This window comes from Pleurodeles waltl, chromosome 1_2 (genome assembly GCF_031143425.1).
Source record: "Pleurodeles waltl isolate 20211129_DDA chromosome 1_2, aPleWal1.hap1.20221129, whole genome shotgun sequence".
Lineage (NCBI taxonomy): Eukaryota > Metazoa > Chordata > Amphibia > Caudata > Salamandridae > Pleurodeles > Pleurodeles waltl.
In genome coordinates, this window is record NC_090437.1 from 731,665,330 (window position 1) to 731,684,668 (window position 19,339).

At 48.6% G+C, this 19,339-nt stretch overlaps 1 protein-coding gene across 2 annotated transcripts in view; it reads right to left on the reverse strand.

Annotated features, from left to right (window-relative positions):
• The window catches only part of CTSO (cathepsin O), a 94,830-nt gene that overhangs the window by 41,247 nt on the left and 34,244 nt on the right, over positions 1–19,339 (reverse strand). For both annotated transcript variants that reach the window (XM_069243140.1, XM_069243147.1), the window contains exon 3: positions 5,359–5,495. In XM_069243140.1, coding sequence (XP_069099241.1) covers positions 5,359–5,495 — 137 coding nt within the window. The remainder of the gene's footprint in view (positions 1–5,358; positions 5,496–19,339) is intronic.

The following is a 19,339-nucleotide window of genomic DNA, read 5'->3' on the forward strand; positions in this document are numbered from 1 at the left end:
AAGTCTGTACTATTGTACTTGCCTGTCGGAGGTGCATGCATGTAGTCAATATGTCAGATTGTAAATGTGTTTGTCCAGTCAGGCCTAGGGAGTTTATCCTTCAGGCCCACATCACAGTACATGTTGCCATTGTGGACCATGAGCAGGGCAGTGAGTTAGTCTGCAGATGAATCAAAAAGTGTGTAGTCACATTCTTGTACTTATGGGCATATGTGCTTTACACTAGTGGTATTTTGGCAAATTGCCCATTTTGTGTTTGGTGTTTCCGACATGTGTATGACAAAACCTTTTAGGCAAAACGTGTGTTTGTGTTCACTTGATTTGTTTCTTGCATCCATACTGGTAAGTGTCCAAAAGAAGGAGATTTGGGAAGCTAACAAATGGAAGGTACGGACCCTGGGGGTTCACAGCCGGCAGAGTGCTCACTGTCGCAAGAGGGGAGAGGACCTGAGCTGCTGGAAGGAGAAGATTGCAGAGGTCCAGCTGGGGCTGTCCTCCCAACATGGGTGGGGCGCATTTTGGACCATGACCCCCCTTATGTCGCGCATCCTGGCGGTGGCGTACCAGGACCTTGATGGGTTTTTGAGGGGAGCACAGCAGCCACAAGTGGGTGAATACAGGGTATATTCCTGTCTGTCACTTTGCAAGTTGATGTGTTAGGTTGTGACATCCCCCGATGAATTGGGATGGGCCATGTGTGACATAGTATTTGAGTAACTGTTTACGTAGATATGAAATATGTTGCATACTGATGTGCCTTGTCTATTAGCCCAGGGACTTATGACACTACTGGGTACATCCACAAACAATTTGCTGTCCAGGGACAACACAAGGCTGTGTACTCTGATCAATCAAGTAATGTGTGTTGTTGTAATGGGTGTAAACTCTACACTACAGACCACTACTCCTCAGTGTTACAGACCAAAGAAAAAGAAGTGATGGATCACTGTCCTCAGCCATGTGTCTGATCAAATGAGTACATTGCCCCCCAGAGGACACTTGTCTTTACATTGTGTGATGAGTGCTGATGCCTCACTACTGTCTGGCATGTGTAGGTGGCCATCACACATGTGACAGTGCATACATTGTTCTTTGGGTGCAGCACCAGATCAAAACTTTCCCTTGGTAAGTGGGGAATGTCTATTATCATGATTTATGTTGCGACATTTGTTGTGTCTACATGTTAGCATGTGTCCCTTTCTTTTTCAACAAAATGTGTACACTGCTGTTTCATGCATGGTCTACCTGTGTTCATGGGATGAATTCTGCATTCCCTCACATATATGTGCATGCCAACATGTGTTTGGAAAAGGATATTTGCAATGGGGCTACATTTCATGTGATACCACAGGCAGGACTGTGTCACCATTGATTGTTGGCTCACACATACCCCCCATCATAACATGTCAATTGGCATGTACAACTTAAGTAGCAATGAGGAACATGATGGACAGGACTAGAGTTTTTACACACAATGTGCATTTTCATGCCATTTATATGGCATCATGTGGCAAAGTGAACTGCACATGTGTAATGTGGAAGGGCCGTTACCTAACTGTTGGCATGCATCATGGAGTGAATTGCAGTTATGTTGGAATCACATATGGATGGGTAGAACCATTCATCCACGGACATCTGCGTTTGCAGGATCAAAATGGAGACAGTGATGTAGCTTCCCATTGTGCAACATGTTGAGGGCCTTCTACAAGTAGTTGCAAATATCTGGGCCTCTCCAGCATACAAAGGACTAATGGCGTCTACTGAGGCAATCAGAGTATGCCATTGTAAGGGGTGCCAGAAATTAGTGGTGATTTCCCTGGTACTTGCTGATTCATTGTGTTGTGGATTTTAGAGACATATCTCCCTGACAATTTGCACATTTGGCCTAAAGTGTACATTTACATGCCAATGTGTAGCATATCTGAGCAACATTAGTACTACCTCCATGACTCCATTAGGATAAATTACACATTGTGAGGTGTGCATTGTTGATATGATATGTTGATAGTGTGACATGAGTATTACCATGTCACCGTCTCCAGGCTACTGTAATGTTGTCAGCAACATGTCAGGTTTTTGGAGCATCATTTCTTATTGTTGTGTCATTGTGTATGTGACAAATAGATGTCTGCATGACCTTGTGTGGGATCTGTGGGAATGAACTTGGCATTGGCCTACTATTGTATGACAACAGGTAACTGAGGTATGGTCCATGAGGCAAAGCATTGAAGATGACGTGGCCTCCTACTTTTTCAATGGTTACTGTGATTGCACAATTTCAGCCATGCAATTGTAGTTGTCTGAGATCCTAATTTTCCTGTGAGCAGCTGTTGATAGTTCAGGTGGCATGCATGCATATGGTATGGCATATGTAAGAGGCACTTTAATGCAGTATGTTGCTGGGGTCTACTTGACGTCATGGTAATGTTTGCTAATCACAGCTGTTGTTCAAGTGTGATCAGAAACATATAGTAACCCTTTTCTTTTTTGCATTTGCAGCATCATCCCAAGCAAGTGAGTGAGACAGGGCACAACCAAGTGGGGAAGCATCTGGCCACGGTATCTCCAGTCATGACACCACTGACACGGAGGGACCCTGTGGCCTGGAGAGTGAGGGGAGTGCCACGGAGGAGACAGGATCAACATCGTCAACATCGGACTATGCCTCCAGTGGTCACTCTCTTGTGGTAGTGGACCCATCAGGACCTACTCCTGTACCATCTTTGTCCACTCCCCCCATTTCTATCATCACCCTTCCCTTTTGCTCCCTACCCAGTTGGCCATGCCCATTCACCCAAGAGGGTAGGCATCTCCTTTGCCGCAGGCATCTCAGCCCCAGCACTGTTACCCCAGCTGTCCTGAGTGAGGATGCTATTGACCTCTTGAGGAGTATCTATGTGGGGCAGACAGCCACTGTGAATGCCATCCAGGGACTGGCCTGCCAACTTCAACAGACCAATGCTTTCCTTGAAGGCATTCAAAGTGCCATGTCTGGCCTACAGAAATATTTTCAGGCTCTAGCCTCCTCACTGAGGGCAGCCAGTCACACCCACATTCCTCCCCCTCCACCTCCCTCTGCTCTATCCAAATATCCTTTTCCCCTACCTGTCCCAAGCACACAGACACATCTGCATGCACCCATCTCAACAAACACAAGCAGTACACATCAATGCAAACACCACCAGACACACCGGCATGCAAGCACTCAACATTCACCCACAAACACCACATCAGACACTACTTCACCAGACACCTCCATAACCACAATTGCAGCACACACCGCATCGCGCATACTTTCAGACACCACCAGTGTCAATTCCACCACACCACCATATACCCAGACAAGAGCTCACAACCCACAGCCCTCCACACCTCAGACACTATGGCCCTAGACACCAGCACAACACTCACAGACACATCCACCATATCAGCCATACCCGCATACACCACCCCAACACAACCAGACACATCCACGTTATCCAGCATACCGACAGACACCACCCCAACAGACACACACACATACACCACTCACAAACACCCACACTCACACACAAAACAGAACCACACAAACAGAAGCGTACCTCACACACGGACACACCAAAGGCATCTACACCCACACACAAGACGACCACTCCCTCAACCTCCAAATCCCCAACCCCTTCTGAAGACCCTACCCGTTTTCCCAGTTTCCTTTTCGACCTTGCCCTGTCCCCTGTTACCTCCAAGCCCCCTCCCAAACCCAACAGTCCCCCACCCACATCCCAACCCATCCCTTCCACATCCAAGTCCCATCTTGTCACACCTGTTCCCCCAGCAAGCACCCATGCTCCTTCCCCCATGAAGAAGCCCACCCCTCATAAGAAAAAGACACCCCTCCCAATCCCAAACCCAAACTCACCCATACCAAATTCGACCCCCACCCCACCCAAGGATGATCTCTTAGGTGCTCGCCTGCCCACTTAATGCCCCTTCTTGTGGAGGTTCCCTCAAGTGTGGGCACAGTAATTTGCAGTGACACTATGGACTGGCCATGGCCTTTGATCCCCTTAATTCAATTAAATAAACCAAATTGTTTTTTGGGTACACATTTGTTCTGCAATTACTTTTCTACCTTTATGCTGTTCCTGAGTAACTTGTGTTGTATGCATAAAGTTGTGTGTGTTTCACCCTTATTGCGGATTCATTTGCTGTTGTTTGCAATATCTGACTTTGTGGGCAGTACTGGTGTCACCCAAAACAAGGGTAGATGTTGACTGTATGGATGTGTGGGTGTTAATCCAATTGGGCAGTCATTGCATTGTTTTATGTTTGGTACAGTAAATATTCCATCTTGTGTTATTCAATGTCAGCATGTATAGTGTTAGACTTGTTTCTTGATATGGATTGTACATTTGTCTCATGTGTGAAAGCTCGAGTTTTGTTCACCCACACATGAAGGGTATTCAACTGTGCTAGCTTCCTTTACATTAGACTGAGCATGCGTCCATTTGGCTGTGTGTACCTTGCAGCTACTTCATCTAGATGTATGGCCCCTTCTGTTGCAGTTGCATGTGCTTTTCTTAAATTGCACTTACACATTATACAGATAGGCATGTTACTTGGCTCTACTATTGTTTGTCCCTAGGAAATATAAAGGGCCAGTTCCTGTGCAAATGTTGTTTAGGGGCACGTGCGAAGTGTAATGTGTCCAAGGGCAGCATCCTTCCATGAGTATTCCTGATGCCCTCCATCCCTATTGTGCAGGTATTGTTTGCATTGTGAGTTTTGGATATTTGTCTCTCTAACTTTTGTGCATCCTATTGTCCTTCCATCGTGTTGCAATGTGGGTAATGTGTGGGTCCATTGCAGGCCTGTTTCATGGGATGGGTAGCTGGATTAAATGACACACCCATAGACATGTGTCTTCACACTCCATGGCATTCAATCAATGTGTGGGTGTCATTTGAATTATGTGTGATGTTGCTGTGGGGGTTGCTATTGTGTGACACAATGATCTGTACACTTCACTGTCCCGGAGATGGGCAGACGTGTTTTTGTGGAGAGTGGCTGTGCAGTGTCAATGACCTGCCCAAAAGTGATATTTAATGGCTGTGAATATGTCCTTTTTTATGAATGACTCGGACCTTGGACACAATAACTTACATATAATAGCTGGTGTGCTTGGTGCCTGTACTGTGAGCCCCATATCATGTGGATAACAGTGCGACACTATGTTGTTGAGCTTCATGCCACAAATTCTTCAAATGAAGTAAAGGTTATTAGCTAAAAAAAAAAAAAATTACTATTGAAACGCAGACCTAACTGTAGCTGCCACTAGGTAATTAATAATATAAACAGTGCATAAAAGTAAGAACTTACCGACTGCTGATCTTTAACTCCTGTTACAACATTTGCATCTCTCCAGTCAAATCTTTTAGATAAGAGTGTTTGTTTCAAATTCTTTTTTGCATGAGATGACAACGATATTTTGGTGGAGAAACTTCTTAAGAAGCGAGCTAAAGATAATTTAAAAACAAGAAAAACTGTACCCAAGTGTTTCTAAGATGAACGATAAATGCTGGTAACAAAACATTGCAAATGTAAATCTTTACTTACGTTGGCAGACAGCAGTTCTACAATATTTTCAGTAAATAGGTATTTCAGATAAGCAAAACATATTTAATATATTCATAAGCACAACTTGAACCTAAAGGAGGAGCAAATATATAAGTGCTCAATGTTAACCACACTGCAGCATGGTTCTGCAGTTAAATAAAAGAATATTTTGCATCCCATAAAAGTAAGAACTCACAACATGATGTTCATTGTGTTAATAATTCAACATGAATGTCTACTAAGAAATATCTTACTTGTTGGGAAGATGACCTCTGCTGAATGAGGCTTGATAAAACCCACTGTTCTTGAGGACAAACAGGTGACCCTGGCAGTCCCTACACCCCAAACTTTGACAGCATCAACGGAGATAGCGATGACACTCTGAAGTGTAACTAGGGGTTCATATTTGCTCTTTAACTCAGCCTTTGAGTCCTTCCAAAGGTACTCACCCCTATGTGGAAGTTGGACACAATGGCCCTCATCACAACATTGGCGGTAACTATTGCATACCGCCACAGCGCCGGCGCCAACATACACGTATCATGACTGCCAACGGTATACCGCCAGAATGCTGGAAGAACACTGCCGATGGTCATGGTGGCGGACGGCGGTGCTGCTCACAGCAGCACCGCTACGCCAGCAAAACACTGCCAACCGTATCATGACCAATGGTACGGCTTGACTGTGTTTTGCTGGCGGACACTGCTGCTGGCAGCAGCGCCACGGACCGTCACCAGCCGGAGGACCCCCTGAAAGCAGGTAAGTCAGGTTCTCCGACAGGAGAGGGTGGTGAGGGGTGTTGTGTGTATGTGAAGGGTGTGTGAGTATGTTTTGGTAAGCGTGCATACAGGTGTGAGTCGCATTGGATGCATGCGTGAATGAATGAGTGTTTTGTGTTGTAAATGCATGTGTGGGGCAAGGTATGTTGGTGTGTGTTGCGGTGTGTGGATATGTATATGTGTATGCGTGGGTGGTGGTGGGTATGCGTGAGTGCATGTGTGTATATGCGTGCGCATGTGGGTGTGTATATGTGCGGGGGATCAGGAGGGGGAGGATGTGGAGGGTGGGGGAGGACTCTGGGGAGGGGGAGGTGGGCGGGGGAGACCCCTATCAGTGCCAGGGAAGGAAATCCCTGGCACTGATAGTGCCTACTGCCATGGTTTTAGTGGTGGTAAGTTTGGCACGAAAACCATGGCGGCCGGCCGGGTCGTGATTCAGAGGGTGGGATTGTGGCAGCCGCTGGGCTGGGGACGAAAGGCTCCAGCCTAGCGGACGTTACCACCCTGGCGGTTGGTGTGTTAAAGTGGAGGTCTGGGCTGGCGGTTACCGCCAGGGTCATATTCCAATTTGTTTTACCGCCGGCCTGTTGGCGGTATTAATGCCACTTTAACACAGACCGCCAGGATTGTAATGAGGGCCTTTGTCAGCTGTGAACAGGGGGATTCACAGAACAGTTTAGCACTAACAGGTGGTAGTTGATGGTACTGTGCACAACAGTTATGGATATAGGTGATCATCACCACCTTACCTGGGTCATGGTGGCAAATATTCATCATGATAATTTATCTAGTGGGAGCAAAACTGTCAATAAGATTGGAAACCCTCCCAAATGATGAAGGTTTTATACAGTCCTCCAATACCATGGATTACCTAGTAACCAAGGAAGTTCCTGCACCCCCAGCAATGAGAGCATTAGGAGGCAGTGATAGTGCTCTCAGGGGTGTGGTTTGAGGTTTGTGTTTAATTTCTGACCCAGACTCTATGTCTATTGAAAGACACCTCTCCCCTTATGTGGGAGTTGGACCAAATGCCATCTGTGTACCTGGGAATGCAGAGAACAATGCTGCACTAGCAGATGGTCCTGCTAGTACACTGCCACAACAGTTGGAGGCACTAGAGTGCAACACCAACTCTGATTGGCCTTATGTACACCTGGGTTCGCTGTCAGCCTTGTCTGCTCTTAACTCTGAATTAAAGTTCCCTACACCGACAGTCTAGACCCAACCCAGGGCCCCATATGAAGGATGGGGCACAATCCTGCATGAAAGTTGCAGCTCTGATCCTAATGAGAGGCCTGTCAATGTGCAGTGTGTGCAAGCCTGATGTTTGCGTGTAGCAGCTCTGTTTACACCATAGCTGCTATGATCTGCCAAAAGTGTCAAAGACCTACACATGTCCCTCCTGATGGACATTTTAAGATACAGTAACTTATTATAATCACCGGTCCTGTTATTTTTACACACACAGATACACATGATACTTACCCAATGCCTTATTCTATGTCTTCAGGCACTATCTTGATGACTTCAGATTACTACCTGAGATCTCAATAGACATTAATACAGAAACCTGACTGTGTCATATCCTCTCATTCTACTGAGCAAGTTATATTCCTATATTTGAATTACATCTGACAAGGGCATACTGAACTCACATATTCTACTTAGCACCAATGCCAAAACACAAGCTGGAAGGTAACTCTTACATCCTGCTGGGACTTCTACCACCCTATGAACACTGATATTTACCATAACATAATTCAGTGTAGACGTGTAAAGACTACTTGAGGGGCAAGGAGATAAGGCACAGCATGACTTCATTTAAATATAATAGAGGGCTGTGACTCTATTTAATACATTTTTCTGGCTGACACTTTCCTTGCCTAGAAAGCACATATTATATATCTTACAGGGTAGTCTTGTGAGAATCACTCTCTGGGAAACCAATGTCTGCACCCAGAGCGTCCAGACAACTCATGTTTGGAGAATATTACTTGAAGTCACTTTTACCACACGTGAAATCCAGTCAGGAAGCCCAAAGACACTTGAAGATGTCATATGCAAGAACTCCACCATAATATTCTCCATGGTCACTCTTGAAGACACTTTTACCTCTGAATACCAAAATATTTCAATATGCTCTGATATACTATCTTTCAAGCATTTCGGAACATCCAAAAAAGAATTTCTGGCTTGAAGGACAGACCTGACAAGATCAATGACTGAGACAGAGACCAATGGCACCTTCATAGGTGCAACAATGAGCTGGGCAATCACTTTAGGATGGGTAATCACTTTAGGATGGGCAATGTGCACTTTTTTGGCACTCCTCTATTCTCAGAGGGAACAAAATTGTTAGACTTCTTGACACATCTATCTTGCATGTGCAACATAGAATTTACTTCCCACTTGAATTTTTAAGTGCTCTTTACATCATACAATAAAACACCGATACTCACAAGTCACCCAGAAAATTCATAGCATGCTTCCTGAGGCACCTGCAAGCCCAGCAGATCATAGAGGCAGGTAAAAAAAATCAATATGCAGAAACGCCATATATACGCTTCTGCAGACTTCTCCATGGATATGTGGGATTTCAATTCAGCTATATAGAACCCAAAACAATGCTTATTATGATGGACTACACATCCAGAGAAATTCTCCAACCTGACAACCTAAGGCATTTCATTGACAGTTTGGAGGGCTCTTGAATGAAGGCGCCAGTGGCCTTCTCTTGCCCCTCCCAGCAATCATGTGAGGTTGGTTTGCACAGATAACAACAAGCTTCTAGAAAGGCTTCCGGAACAAGGAAGATCAGATTCAACCTGGTAGAGGCAACTAAATACAAATACAATACATCACACGCTCCACTTAAAGATGAGGCTTCTGGAATATAAACTCTCACAAGATGCATGAGCTCACCTGAGATCCTAAGGGCTGCTTTCAGTCATGCTCACATCATAGCGGCTCGCCTCATGCTTGTAACATTACGTGTCATGAAAGGGACTGTTTCTTCTTTGACATCTAATGGTTCCACTCTTGTTGATAGATGAATCCCCTAGTTTGTCCCATTTCTTGCCCTTCAATCATATCTCTCTGTATGACATCACATAATTATCCCATTATGTACGCCACTTACAAAGTCCCAGATATCAAGAAAGCAAATTAGCAGACCTATGGGTTTGCCTAACCGCTAATAAAATCCTAATATTCTACCATTGTCTTCAGGCTCCAGCTCCACTCAGCTTAAGTCCTAAGTGTCTGTTGACAATATAACCACTCTGATCATGTAGTAAAAGTTTCTTGATCATGTTTAAGCAGCTGGTTACATTCTTTCTTTTGTAAATCTTTTTTATTTCACATAAACAAGTCAAGGTATTTCATTTATAAAGTTTAGATAGCCATATAGAAAATCAAGGTAAGCGTGCTACACAATGCTGTCAATGAATACAGGTTCAATATTATGTATCAATATATCTTTCGAGGCTAAGGGGGCTGGAACAAGAAAACAAAAGCAGATGTGTAGTAAAGGAACAGTTTAAAAAACATTAGGCCCAACACTAGCCCTTGCTCCTCATTCAGCACAAATGACTTGGTCAAATAAGCCTCCCATTGTTCCCTTAAATTACATCTGCCTCATAAGCTAGTATTGAGAGTTCTGCTGACGCCCACCGCACTATGACCCTTTGCCTTATCGTCAGCAATGGGGCGGACGTTGCTTTCCAGGACACTGCAATCTGGAGTTTCGCAGGGACAAGTGCTAGAACCTGGAAGACCAGATCCTGTTTTGTCTTTTTTGTTACTACATGTGGATTGAGGATACACAAAGGGGGGTCTAGGGGCACAAATGAATATGTGATAGCAGAGATACATGAGGTTAGTGATTGCCAGTAGTCTGTAATCACTGGGTATACCCACACCATGAGTAAGAAGTCTGCCCTATCTTGATGGAATCTGGGACATTGTGTGCTTGCACCCAAGTACATCTTACAAATTCTGTCTGTAGTAAGGTATGTGTTATGTAAATGGTTAAATTGCGTGAAGCGGAACCAAGCATCCTCTTAATTGATTTAATGGATCCCAGACATCTCTGCCAAGGTGCGTCCATTAGCTCTGTTCACAATTCATTCTGCCACCATTCCTTAAGAGGCTGAAACTGGTGAGTCAGAAAATCTCAGTTTAGAGTGTTGTAAATAATCGATACTGCTCAGTTCGAGCTGGTAGCAGTTAACTTCAATTCAAGTGGACCAGACACTCATGTCAGATCTGTTTCAGAATACCACAACCTACCACCAACGCAAGGAGTGTTGAGCATAAGAAGACTATGGCCCTCATTATGACATTGGCGGTAAATCCCACTTACTGCCATGCTGACTGCCGCCAACATACAGCCGGCGAGGCGGTTTACCGCTACCCATATTATGACACACACATAGCAATCCGTCACTATACAGCCACACACACAAGTCCGCCAGACCAAAGGTCAGTGATAAACTATTGGTAGCAAAACCCACACCGCTACGCCAACAGAACTACGCCCACAGCATTATGACCCATGAATCACCGTGGCAGACATTCAACCGCGGTAAACCATTGGTGGTACGTACCGCTGCGCTCAAAATACACACAACCTAACAAAACAACACTACATTGGATAATTCAAAGTACACACACCTGACACACATACAAACACCACACCCACACCCATACCAATATAAAACACACATCCACATTACCCACAACCCTTTACGACTAGAAAGAATTGCCACCAGAGAGCAAGAGACACCAAGAGCACCCACAGAACCAGAGCCACAGAACACCATTACCTATACACCATCCACGTACCTTACAACACATACCCCAACACATCACCCCGCACACCCTCACACACACCACACACACTGCACCCTTGGCACCACAAAGACACCCCAGATTCTCTGAGGAGGAGCTAAGGGTCATGGTGGAGGTAATCATCCGGGTAGAGCCACAGCTATTCGGATCACAGGTGCAGCAGACATCCATTGCTAGGAAGATAGATCTATGGCAGAGGATCGTGGACAGGGTCAACTCCATGGGACAGCACCCAAGAACAAGGGATGACATCAGGAAGAGGTGGAATGACCTACGGGGGAAAGTGCGTTCCACAGCAGCAAGACACCAGAGAGCAGTACAAAGGACTGGCAGTGGGCCCCCACCTCCTCCCCCACAACCTACAATATGGGAGGAGCAAGTCTTGGCAATCATGCATCGTGAGGGCCTGGCAGGAGTAGCAGGAGGACTGGACTCTGGTAAGTCAACTCTTTACTACTTTCACCCCTCTACCTGCATGCCATCATATAACCCCACCCCTACCCTCACCCCCATTACTCCACCACCTCACATACACCCCACCATCACAACCCACCCATCCCAATACCAAGCCCTGCATGAACACCAATCACTAAGGCATGCACATTAGAGAGAATAACCTAGCCCACAAAATCACTACTCACACAAGGCAAAGCTGACAGGGCAATCACAACCATAGAGGGCAACACACCCATGCACAAGATGTCACACACAGAAACAATAGCATTCCATTTACATTACCACAGGTCCCCAACACAATGTCATTGAAGAGGAGGTGCCAGCAACATCCAGTCACCCCATAGAAGAGGCCCACAGAGATGACAGCAGCTCTGGATGCCTGGATCTGGATGATCAACCTGGCCCATCAGGGATCTCCGGACAGTCGGTTACCCAGGCACAGTCCCATACCACCACAGACCCTCCCCCCTCAGGAAACACCAGCACAACACCCACCCAGCGGGCCCATACCTCTGTCCCCAGGACACGTCAATCAGCAGTGTGTCCACCACTACAAGGACCCCCTAGAGCACACCACAAACACAGGACAATCAAGGACCTGGGGTCAGTGGCAGTGGGCACACGGTTCAGGGGACAGAGGCACAGGACAACAGGGAAACTGGGAGTACTGCTGTGCGACAGTGGGAGGACAGGCCCAGGGAACCGACTCTCCAGGAGGCACTCACCAACATCCTGGGAGCATACCACCATTCCAAGGAGACAATGGTCCAGATACTGGACAAGTTGCAGGAGACCCGGTGGCTGCAGGCGGGACAGTACCTGGGGATCAGGGAGGACCTGAAGGACATCCACAACACCCTGGTCACTGTTGCAGGGGTGCTGGCAGACATGGCCAACACCATGAGGGAGGCAGTGGCACACCAGCGGGCCCCTGACACTAGCCACACCAATGTACCAGTGGACAGGAGGACCTGTCACAGGAACAACAGGCCACCAGCACCCATCCCCCTGCAGAAGGAGAAGCACCCCACAAACAGTCCCTGCGATCCAGGAGGAAGCAAGAGAACACTGACCTGTAGTAGGCTGCAGTCAATACACCAGGTGCTAGAGTAGGGCACAGATATCTGAAAATAGAGATGACAAAGGGTACAGTAATTGGCCATAGAATTGGGAGAATCTGCCTGCCATGTACAATGTCAAACACAAAACTGTCAGTGTTAAGTGAAGTTACAGTGTCTTACCTGTGTGTCACTGTACGTACCGTCGTATAATTGCTGTTCTGTTGTCCTCATCCTCATCCTCCTCCTCCTCATCTTCACTATCCACAGGGCCCACTGCTGCTACACGCCCATCTCCAGCCTCATCCTCCTGCAGAAAAGGCACCTAGCATCTCAAGGCAAGGTTATGCAAAATGCAGCATGCCATGATTATCTGGCAGACCTTCTTGGGTGAGTAGTACAGGCATCCACCAGTTAAATGGAGGTAACAAAACCTGGCCTTCAGGAGCCCGAATGTCCTTTCTATTATTATTCTTGTTCGCCCATGTGACTCATTGTAACGTTCCTCTGCCCTTGTCCTGGGATTCCTCACAGGGGTCAGTAGCCATGAGAGGTTGGGATAACCAGAGTCACCTGCATATATCGATGGATACCTGTTAGCCACACACTAACCCATATGCCCAACACCATACCCTTACACCAATATCCACTGGGTGGAAGCCAGGGGTCACCTATTAACCACACCAGGGGGCCTCTGGAGTTGAGCCATCACATATGAGATGCTGCTGTTCCTCAGGATACAGGCATCATGCACAGACTCAGGAAACTTTGCATTGACGTGGGAGATGTACTGCTCCACCAGGCACATTATCTGCACATTCATGGAGTGAAAGCTCTTTCGATTTCTGAACACCTGTTCATTTCTTCAGGGTGGAGGGGGGGCAAATGCAATATGTGTACCATTGATTGCCCCAATGATGTTGGGGATATGTCCCATTGCATTGAAGTGAGCTTTCACTGTGGCCAAATCCTCCACCTGGGGGAAAACAATGTAGCTGCACATGTGTTTAATCAGGGCAGACAACACTCTGGTCAGCACTATTGAGAACATTGGCTGTGACATTCCTGCTGCCAAACCCACTGTCACTTGGAAGGAGCCAGTTGCCAAGAAGTGGAGCACAGATAGGACTTGCACAAGAGGGGGGGATTCCAGTGGGGTGACGGATAGCAGATATCAGGTCAGGCTCCAATTGGACACACAGCTCTGTGATTGTGGCCTTGTCCAGTCTATAGTTGAGGATAATGTGCCTGTCCTCCATTGTTGCCAAGTCCACCAGGAGTTTGTACACAGGGTGTGTCTCCATCTCCTATTCATCCGCAGCGGTTGTAATCTAGGGGGCAAAACAGGGAGCAGCTGGTTAGTATTCCACATTTCCAAACAATACACTACATTGCATATTGTGACTGTAACAGTATTTTGTTGGATAGGTCCAAATGGTGCCTATGTGTACTGTGACGCAGTTAGGTGCCATGGCCTGCCCCCCCCTGAAATGGCGTCCGCCTGTCCTGTGTACATGGACATGTGGAAATGAGGTAATGCAGCTGACGTGCGCCGTTGCGGGAGGCGGTCGAGTACCGACCATAAAAACTCCTCATTGGTTGTCATTGGGCCCTCTGGCTTACAGTGGCCAATGGTGATGTGCGCCGGTGGTGACGGTATGCACCGCCGTGGAAGTGACCACCATTTTTTCACTCACTTGCTACCTGACCTTCAGCAGGAGAGGACCTACACTGCAAGTGCTGCTGTGACCTCTGTCTGGAACCAACCATGGCTCGTGTCACTGGGGAAAGGGCCCCTGCCTTCACCGCTGTGGAGTTTGAGAGACTGGTGGATGGGGTCCTACCCCAATACTGAAAGATGTATGGGCCTCCAGACCAACAGGCGAGTACACTGTGAGCACAATGCAAGGGGCATGAATGCATGGAGTGCTGTGTGTGAGGGCCTCGTAAGGGGGGGTTGGTGGAAGGGTTCTGGGCTGCGTGATGCATGTATGGTGGGCAATGTATGTCAGTAAGGGTTTGTGTGGGCTATGGTAGGCCATGAGTGTAACAGGTAGGATGGTCTGACTGATACCTTTTTCTATGTTTATTTTTCTGCAGGTCAGCGCCAATCAGAAAAAGGGTATATGGGTGCCATTGCCAAGGACGTGCGGACCCTGGGGGGTCTAGGACAGGCAGAGCACCCACTGTCGCAAATGGTGGGAGGACCTGAGATGCTGGGCAAGGAAGACAGTGGAGGCCCAGCTGGCAATTACCTCCCAACGAGGTAGGGGTGCCCATCGAACCCTGACCCCCCTGATGGCCTGCATACTGGCGGTGGCCTATCCAGAGCTGGATGGGAGCTTTAGGGCATCACAGCAGCCACAAGGGGGTGAGTACAGTTTCCCTATATACTACTTGCACGTGGTGGGGTGGTCGCCGGGTGGGGAATATGGGCCTGTGGGTGCCCCTAGGCCAGGCCAGACATTGCAGGGTAGGTCCCATGTTGGGCAGGGGCTGATGAACACCACCTTCTACCAAGCTAGTAGGCATTCACTACTGGGCAGGGGTCTGTGGGTGCCAGGTATGCTGCTATTGGCGTTAGGTATTCCTGTCCATGGCCTGGTGACTAGCATTGTGACTGATAGTGCAGTGCCTAGTGCGTATGGCTGTTCCCTGTGTGTGTTGTGTACGCCAACAGTGGTATTGGATCAGCCATTAACCAAGTGTATCCTTTGTCTCTCCCCCCCCCTTTTTGTTTTGTCACCCTGTCCTTATGTGCACTAGCATCATCTGGCGGAGGAGCAGAGGCACCGACGATGGAGGAAGCTGTATCCCACAGGACCCATGAGGCCGAATCCACCAACGGTGAGGGCGAGGGGAGCACCATGGCGCAGATAGGAGGGGACAGTTCTGACAGTGATACCTCCTCCAATGGAAGCTCCCTGGTGGTGGTGGACACCTCTGTGCCCACCCCAACTACAGGTACAGCCGCCACCCCGTACCAGCACCCCCCTCCCAGCTTCCCCTCAGCAAGTTTCCTGTGCCCGCTCACCCAGGAGGGTGGGCATCTCCTTTGTCCCAGGCACCTCAGGCACTGCCCCAGTTAGCCCTTCTGCCCTGAGTGAGGAGGCTATTGACCTCCTGCGATCCATCTCTGTTGGGCAGTCAACCATAGTGAATGCCATCCAGGGGCTGGCAGCCCATTTGCAACAAACAAATGCATTCCTGGAGGGCATTCACTCTGACATGGTGGCCCAACAGAGATCAATCCTGGCTCTGGCCTCTTCCCTGATGGCAGCCATTGTCCCTGTTTCTAGCCTCCCCCTCCAACTTCCTCTACCCAGTCCCACTCCCCTCAACCCCAACCTATCCAAAGCACACAGGCAGGCCAGCATGCACACAAGAAAACACGCAGGAGTGGTACAGGCAAACACAAGCACCACACATCATCCCACAGGCAATCACACAAACATCATCCATATGCAGACATACCAACATCTACTGTCTCCACTGTGTCCCCGTCCTCCTCCTCATCCTGCAATCCCTCCCAGTAGCATCTCCACTCACACCTACATGCACTACATCCTCATCCACTACCTCCATCACCATCATGCCTATCACTAAACACCCCTCACTGGCAGTCACCACCCCCACATCCATGCACACGTCCCCCGTGTCCTCTCCCACTGTGTCTGTGCCCCCTCCTCCCAAAGCACACAAACGCAAGCACTCAGACCCCCAAAAGCCACCCACCTCACAACAGCATCCAGCCCATGCACCCAAAATCAGCAGACAACTCCTACAACCACTCCCAAACCTTCACCCTCTTCCCGCCCAAATGTCCATAAGAAGCTTTTCCTCTCCACCGTTGACCTCTTCCCTACCCCTCCCTCTACCCGTCCTTCACGCTGGGCCAGGGTGTTCAGAACCCAGGCGAGCACCTCAGCCACCCAGTCCACGTCCACAGTAGTGTCGACAGCAACTGCAGGTGGGAGAGGCTCCAGGGAACCAGCCATCAGCACTGAAAGTGTGCCTGCACCAGCTGCCAAAGGGAAGGGCAAGGAGGCACCGACAGCTGCCAAAGGGAAGGGCAAGGAAGCACCAACAGCTGCCAAAGGTAAGGGCAAGGAGGCACCACCAGCTGCCAAGGGGAAGGGCAGGGAGGCACCATCAGCTGCCAAAGGAAAGGGCAAGGAGGCACCACCAGCTGCCAAAGGGAAGGGCAAGGGGCTTGCACCAGCAGGCAGGAAGGACAGGAGGCCTGGGGCTGGGACTGATTCTGAGCCCCCACCAACAACCATGGTGGTTCAGCTGTCTGAGGCTGCAGGGGAAGGGCTGGAGCCTCCCCCACCACTGCCAGCCCCGCCACCAGCAGCAGCAGCCCCAGTGGGTAGCCTTCCGAGGCTGCAGGGGATGGGCTGGAGCCTCCCCCCAACACTGCCTGCACCGCCACCAGCAGCAGCCCTGGTGGGCAGCCGTCCGAGGCTGCAGGGGATGGGCTGGAGCCTCCCCCAACCACTGCCTGCACAACCACCAGTAGCAGCAGCTCCAGTGGGCAGCCATCCGAGGCTGCAAGGGATGGGCTGGAGCCTCCCCCACCACTGCCTGCACCTCCACCAGCAGCTGCAGTCCAAGTGGGCAGCCATCCGAGGCCGCAGGGGATGGGCTGGAGCCTCTCCCCACCACTGCCTGCACCGCCAGCAGCAGCCCCAGTGGGCAGCATTCCTAGGCTGCAGGGGAAGTGCTGGAGCCTCCCCCCCCCACCACTGCCTGCACCGCCACCAGCAGCAGCAGCACCAGAGGGCAGCCGTCCGAGGCTGCAGGGGAAGTGCTGGAGCCTCCCCCCACCACTGCCTGCACTGCCACCAGCACTGCCACCGGAAGCAGCAGCCCCAGTGGGTAGCTGTCCGAGGCTGCAGGGGATGGGCTGGAGCCTCCCCCCACCACTGCCAGCCCACCCACCGCCACCACTGAGCAGCCATCACTTTTAGTATTGTGCCAAAGGAAAGTTTGTCTTGGAATACAGGGGGAGAAAAGGTGCACCTTAATATATCAAATGGGAAGGTGCACTGGACAACCTCTAATAAAGAACAACTAAAAGATGAATTAAAAATACACTACAAGATACAACAGAGCAGGGATTGATGGCTCTAGTTAAATTTGAAAAAGATATAGCAAAGTTTGTGCTAGAACAATCCATGGCACAAGGAGTTCCAAAGGAAAAAAGAGGGACATTTTAATGACCCTTGCAAAGGCTCTAGTCTAAGTAAACTAATCAACAAACTGCAAAGACATCATTTTTATACTTCTCCATGGAAATCAAACTATTCAAAAGAAAACTGTGTAGATGGAAAGCCTCTATAATTAAACAAAAGAATGATAAGATCTAGATAAAGATTCGTAAGGCTATATTTCATAGAGACTCCAGAGGTTTCTGAAGAATTACTGCATTGTCCAGTAGAAGTAGTGTGACCCACTAAAATCTGCTCGATTTCAAATGAGGGCTGGCTGAAATATATCTCCAGTGTTGATGCAGCCAACCGTCCAGGTACAGTGAATATTTAACGCACTGGTTACCAGTTATTTGTGGGAGCGAACTTCTACAGTCCATCTACAACATAGATCGAGGACATTATTAATTGCGCCAGAGCTTCAGGTTCCAGGGGCCCCATAGCAATTACCCTTTACTATTATACAGTTGGAGGAAGACTTGTGATCTAGGTACCGGAGGCCTCTCATTAAATAGCACTCCATACCTGGACAAGCCCCGACCTGAAGGGTAGAATTATAGTCCCTTTACACAAGAGAGGCGCAACAAACCTCCCAGTAATTACAAGACCAGAACGTTGCTTTATTTCATTGGGAAAAAAGAGTTGAACAGCGTTTTAATTCACATGCACAGCTGGCTGGATTACAATAACATAATGCCACTAGAGCAAACTGAGTTTTAACCAAATAGCTGAACTCTGGATAATATCTCAGCGTTACACAGGAGTCTAGAGAAATATGCAGCTTCAAGGGATAAGCCTGCATTTGTGGCCTACTTTGATTTTTTTTATACAGCGCTTGACCGTGTGGATAGATCTATCCTTAGAAAACGTAGTCTGGGGCATGGCCTGGGCAAGGCAGGATTTCACATTCAAAAGAGAGTTTACTTTGGAGTAGGCCTACTTCAAAGGAGAAATTGGGTATAAGAAGGGCACCCAAAACCACAGACTTTAGAAACACTTCTGGAAACAAGAAGAGCCTCTGCCTGGAGAAGAGCTGAAGAGCTGAGGAAGACGAGCTGCCCTGCCTGTGACTGTACTTTGTGGAGCTATCCTGCAGTTGCTGCTTCTGCCAGAGTAAGAAGGCAAAGACTGGACTTTGTGTGCCTTCCTTCTTGAGAAGAACTCTCCAAGGACAGCAAGCCACAGTGACCCCTGACAACGGTCAGGGATGAGAGCCTGACCTCAGGCCTCTCCAAACACTGTGACTGTGGAAAGTTGGGGGCGGTGGCCCCAGGTGCCTGGCACCTTTTGACCACTTTCCCTTCCACCAGGTCAGGGATGACAACCTGTCCCTGGTCCTCCACTCTAGGGCTCTGTACCCTCCCTCCAGGAGTGGCACCCCAAGAGT